This window comes from Gekko japonicus, unplaced genomic scaffold, assembly GCF_001447785.1.
Source record: "Gekko japonicus isolate JY-2015 unplaced genomic scaffold, Gekko_japonicus_V1.1 scaffold2010, whole genome shotgun sequence".
Taxonomy (NCBI): Eukaryota; Metazoa; Chordata; class Lepidosauria; order Squamata; family Gekkonidae; genus Gekko; species Gekko japonicus.
In genome coordinates, this window is record NW_015177078.1 from 123001 (window position 1) to 127089 (window position 4089).

Genomic DNA, 4089 nt, shown 5'->3' on the forward strand with positions numbered 1-4089 from the left:
GAAAAGAGGAGGCAGGAGCCAAGAAGAGGCTCTGGAGGCTTAGAATGCTGGAGTCGCACTCCACCAGCTGGTTACTCTACCAATGAGTGGGTAGTGTTGGCAACTGAAAAAGGGATGATCCGGGGGAAAGAAGGAAGTAGGTAGTTCACTAAGCAGTGACTTGGGATGGCCTGGAAACATCTGAACTCTTGGTGAGGAAGGAGCCCAGTGCCCTTTGAGAGCCTAAGGAGAACCTCCCACAGAGTAAAACACAGAAAAAAGTTTAAATTGTATATTGTCCTGGGGTAAGCATTTATAAGGAAACAGCTTGATTAAATGCCACGGTGGGCATTTTGCACTACTGAAATCCAATGTACCTAGGTAGCAAAGGCTTTGAACGATCCTGTTTTTGAAAACTTGTTTTCTGATACAGTTATGTAAGAGTCCAGTACTATGAAATGCAATAGACCTGGAGAACAGAAGTTTCTAATACAGTTACTTGTGACAAAGCCCCAAATACAGCAGACGTAAAATTACGACATTGGCACCTATGAAGTATGAGGGTAAGATGCTGATACAACAGACCTCTTCCCCTTCTGTTTCCTGCACTCCCCAGCTGCTCCCAATGGTTACACACTTTTAACAGAGTATAATGCAGCAAGGAGGTAATCAGCAGAAATCATGTAGCTGCTCTTGCTGTTTACAAGAAGGATTGCACAAGAGGGAAGAGAGAGGAAGATTACTGACTTCTACTCAGCAGTAACACCTTGTACTGCATCCTATCCCATTTCTGAAGGACAGGGGCAGAAACTGCTTTCCGTGAATTTGGTCTCTTCACAGTTCATCAGCTCCTACCGCTGGTCTCCTAAATTATCTTCTTTATAACAAAATCTAACTTTGAAATTACTCCTGTTACTCCCAGCCAATATGCTTCGACACATTCTGTTCAACTCTGTAGAACCAAATGAGTTTTCTATTAAAAATGGAACTGGTAAGACAAGTAAGGTTATCTGTTCCTAGTATTTGAAACAAATGTCAACTCCAGCCACACCTATAATTTACTGCCAACCTATACACGCAGTAAGTATTTAACCCCCAATCTCTGTTCCTCTGCCTAGGCCTTCTGCAATGTTTTCCACAACTCTAAAATGGTATCATAGGTCCCCCTTCAACCATTAGGTCCCATGTGATATTTCCCCTAATTCCATATGCTGCAAATTTTTTTACAGAAACCTTTCTTAACTAAACTGTATGAAGGTTCAAAGCAATTCTTAAATTACAGTACCTTCAACCAATGGAAAGCAGACATCTGTCAGGAAAGGAAGCCACACAGACTGAGAAAGGAGATACTTGCTGGTGTGTTTTACACGCATTTGTCTTCTCTCCACTCCAGAAATTCACATCAGAAAGAGGCAATTGTGGAAACCAGCAAAAGATATGACTAGTTTCTGCTAGGTGGCACCTCCCATGTGCCATTTGAAATAATGTTCAGGCCAAGTAACTGGAGAAGGTCCTCCATCTTTCCATGTGACTTCTGGGTAGCGCCTGTCAGTGGCAGCTTCTGTGACAGCCCTAGACACTGCCTCTATTAAGTCTGGAGAAGAATCTAATAAGAAGCCACAGCTATTAAAGTCCTCCATCCCAAAGCAAAGTGCAGCTCTGGAAAGCTCATGGGAATCATAATGCTTTCTTTTTGCCTTTTTGGCGGCATTTTTAAAGTTGCCTATATTGCTGTTCTTCCACCCTTCTACTCTATTGAAACAAACTGTGTACTGAAGTGATTTTGCTGTTAACCAATGTTTGCATTACCAGCTACTTTCCAGAAGTCTGAGTAGCAAACTACCTTAGCAGCACCAGCAGACAAAGGTACAGATTGAAAAAATAATGCAAGCCAACTTTAGTCACCTGTCAAAAGCTTCTGTCCTTTTAAGGGACAGAGGCAGACAACTAAGTACACATACTACAATGGCACTATTCAGTCCCAACTAGGGCTCTGGTAGTCTCTCTGATGGGAGCAGAAAATAAACATAATGGCACCTTGACGCTCTCTCTGCACCTTGTGATCTTAGGCTGAAGAGAGGCAGTTAAGGCTAATGCCTCAGTTCTGTGCTTTTTTCACAGCACAGCAAAGCCAACAGCTATGTCTGACTCTCTCCAGGCACAGAGGGAGCTGTGAGAGTTGGCACCTCAACACAACTTTGTTGCAGTCCAGCCCCTTCTGTGCCTACAAAATCCATATTGAGTAGGGTTACAGTAAAATGGAATACAGCCCAGGTAAGAAGAAAACAGAACAGTTTCTTCCTGTGATCATGCTGGTAATGCTGCCATAAATATGGGCTCCATCCTTTTCGTACTGGAACATTTAACTCACAGATCTCAATATTAATGAAGCAAGTTATGAAAAGGCATACCATTAAACACTCTTTGGAACAATGCCAAAGAGTTCTTCAAAATGAGGTTCTACAAATTTTACTATGAAGCCAGAAACAATGATCACCAAGGTTTCTTCAGACTATAAGAAGAAATTCTCAATAGTTGCTTTCAATACCTAATTGAACCAGGAAATGAAATCTACCTCCCAGTGTAATCATTTTGTACCTAAGTAGGAAGGCTAACCATACACTCCCAAACTGCAAAGCTGCCAGGTGAAACAAGTGACATTCCTTCACTTTCAAAGCTAGCCTTAGTGAAGACAAAGATCCAGACATGATATTTAGTTCATGACTGGTCTTTTCAAGATGGTAATTTAGTTACTAACCACCACCTAAACACTTACTATGCTGAGTTTACCAGAGGTTTATCTGAATTAATCACCAGCTGAGCAAAACACAAATCCACAGAAGCAAAGATGACTTGACTTGATAAAAGGAAAACAGCAGTATGCTTAACACAGAAAATGCTACAGTTCAAATCTAAATCCATAATCCTGGATGGTTATTCAGGGTACTGTGTATCTCAATTAGCATATTCCTGTTAAGTACACAGAGTACAACCAAAGCACCACATCCTTCCATTTTCCTTCCCTTGAATATTAAAATGGGGAAGAGCACTGTGAAACCTAAAAACTTGTTTCCAGTGTTTTAAACCCAAGTTTAGACTGTGTCTTGTGTACACTGCACTGCGCCAATCTACAGGATCAAGGTATCTATCTACTAAAATGTACCAATGAAATGGTAAAAACAACCAGGGCTGGTTAAACTGACTCCACAACAGACGTATACTTCTCTTTTTAAATCTATATAGGCTAAAATAGCAGGCAGGCTTCCTGAAGAAAGGGCTGGCAGCAGGGCTTGGGCAAAAGGACGTTCCTTTTTCTCTATAGTTTCTGTTTCTTGATTGAGACATACTTGCCTATCAGTCAGTATGGACTAACAGCAACTGACCAGAAACACCAAACTCTCTCAGTCAGTAGAGAGGAGCATTTCCCCCACATACTGTTTCTCTAGTGTGAACTGTGGACTATTATAAAACAAATGGCACTAGCAATACTCTTGGGGACTAGAAGAGTCCTATTAGCCTACCTTTCAAAACAGGTTTAAAAAGTTGTTACACCTTAGGGAACAAGGACACCGTCGATCACAACCCACCCCTCATCTTTAACGGCCTAAGGACGAAAAAGTACCCTGGTCTAGTAACTACTCCCACTTGAGCGCGCCTTCCATGTCCTCGCTTTTATTCTCCAAGGGCACGGGAGCCTCGCTCGCGCCCCATTTCCCCACCGCCATTTAAGGCACCAATTAAGTTGGAATTTCCGCCCGAGATGCCTCACGACGACGGCTTCCTCCTCGTGCCTGACACTGGGAGCCGGCAGCGAAGAGCGCCGACACGCCCTTGGCCGAGGCCTTCCGAGGGCCGCGCCTCGCGAGCCGAAAGGTCAGCCCGGTTCCGAGAAGCGAATAGGCGCCCGCCCCCCTCCGCGCGGCGGAAGGGAAGGCGCCGAGGCAGGGCCCCCTTTCGGCTGACGAGGCCTGCGAAGCCCTGGCGCTTGGACCGCGTGGGGGAGGCACCTCCTCTCCGCCACGAGGCCCCGCACCTTTAAGCGCCCTCCCACCCACCCCACACACAGAGAGCGCGCGGCGTGCGACGATCCGGCTCCCCCGAGTTGGCCAC

At 44.7% G+C, this 4089-nt stretch overlaps 1 protein-coding gene across 1 annotated transcript in view; it reads right to left on the reverse strand.

The window, feature by feature from the left end:
* PABPC1 (poly(A) binding protein, cytoplasmic 1) overlaps window positions 1-1390 on the reverse strand; it is an 11568-nt gene extending 10178 nt beyond the window's left edge. The window contains 1 exon segment of the mRNA XM_015428251.1: window positions 1265-1390. Within this exon segment, the coding sequence (XP_015283737.1) occupies window positions 1265-1352 (88 nt within the window). The 5' untranslated portion in view covers window positions 1353-1390.
* Between the last annotated feature and the right edge of the window lie 2699 nt (window positions 1391-4089).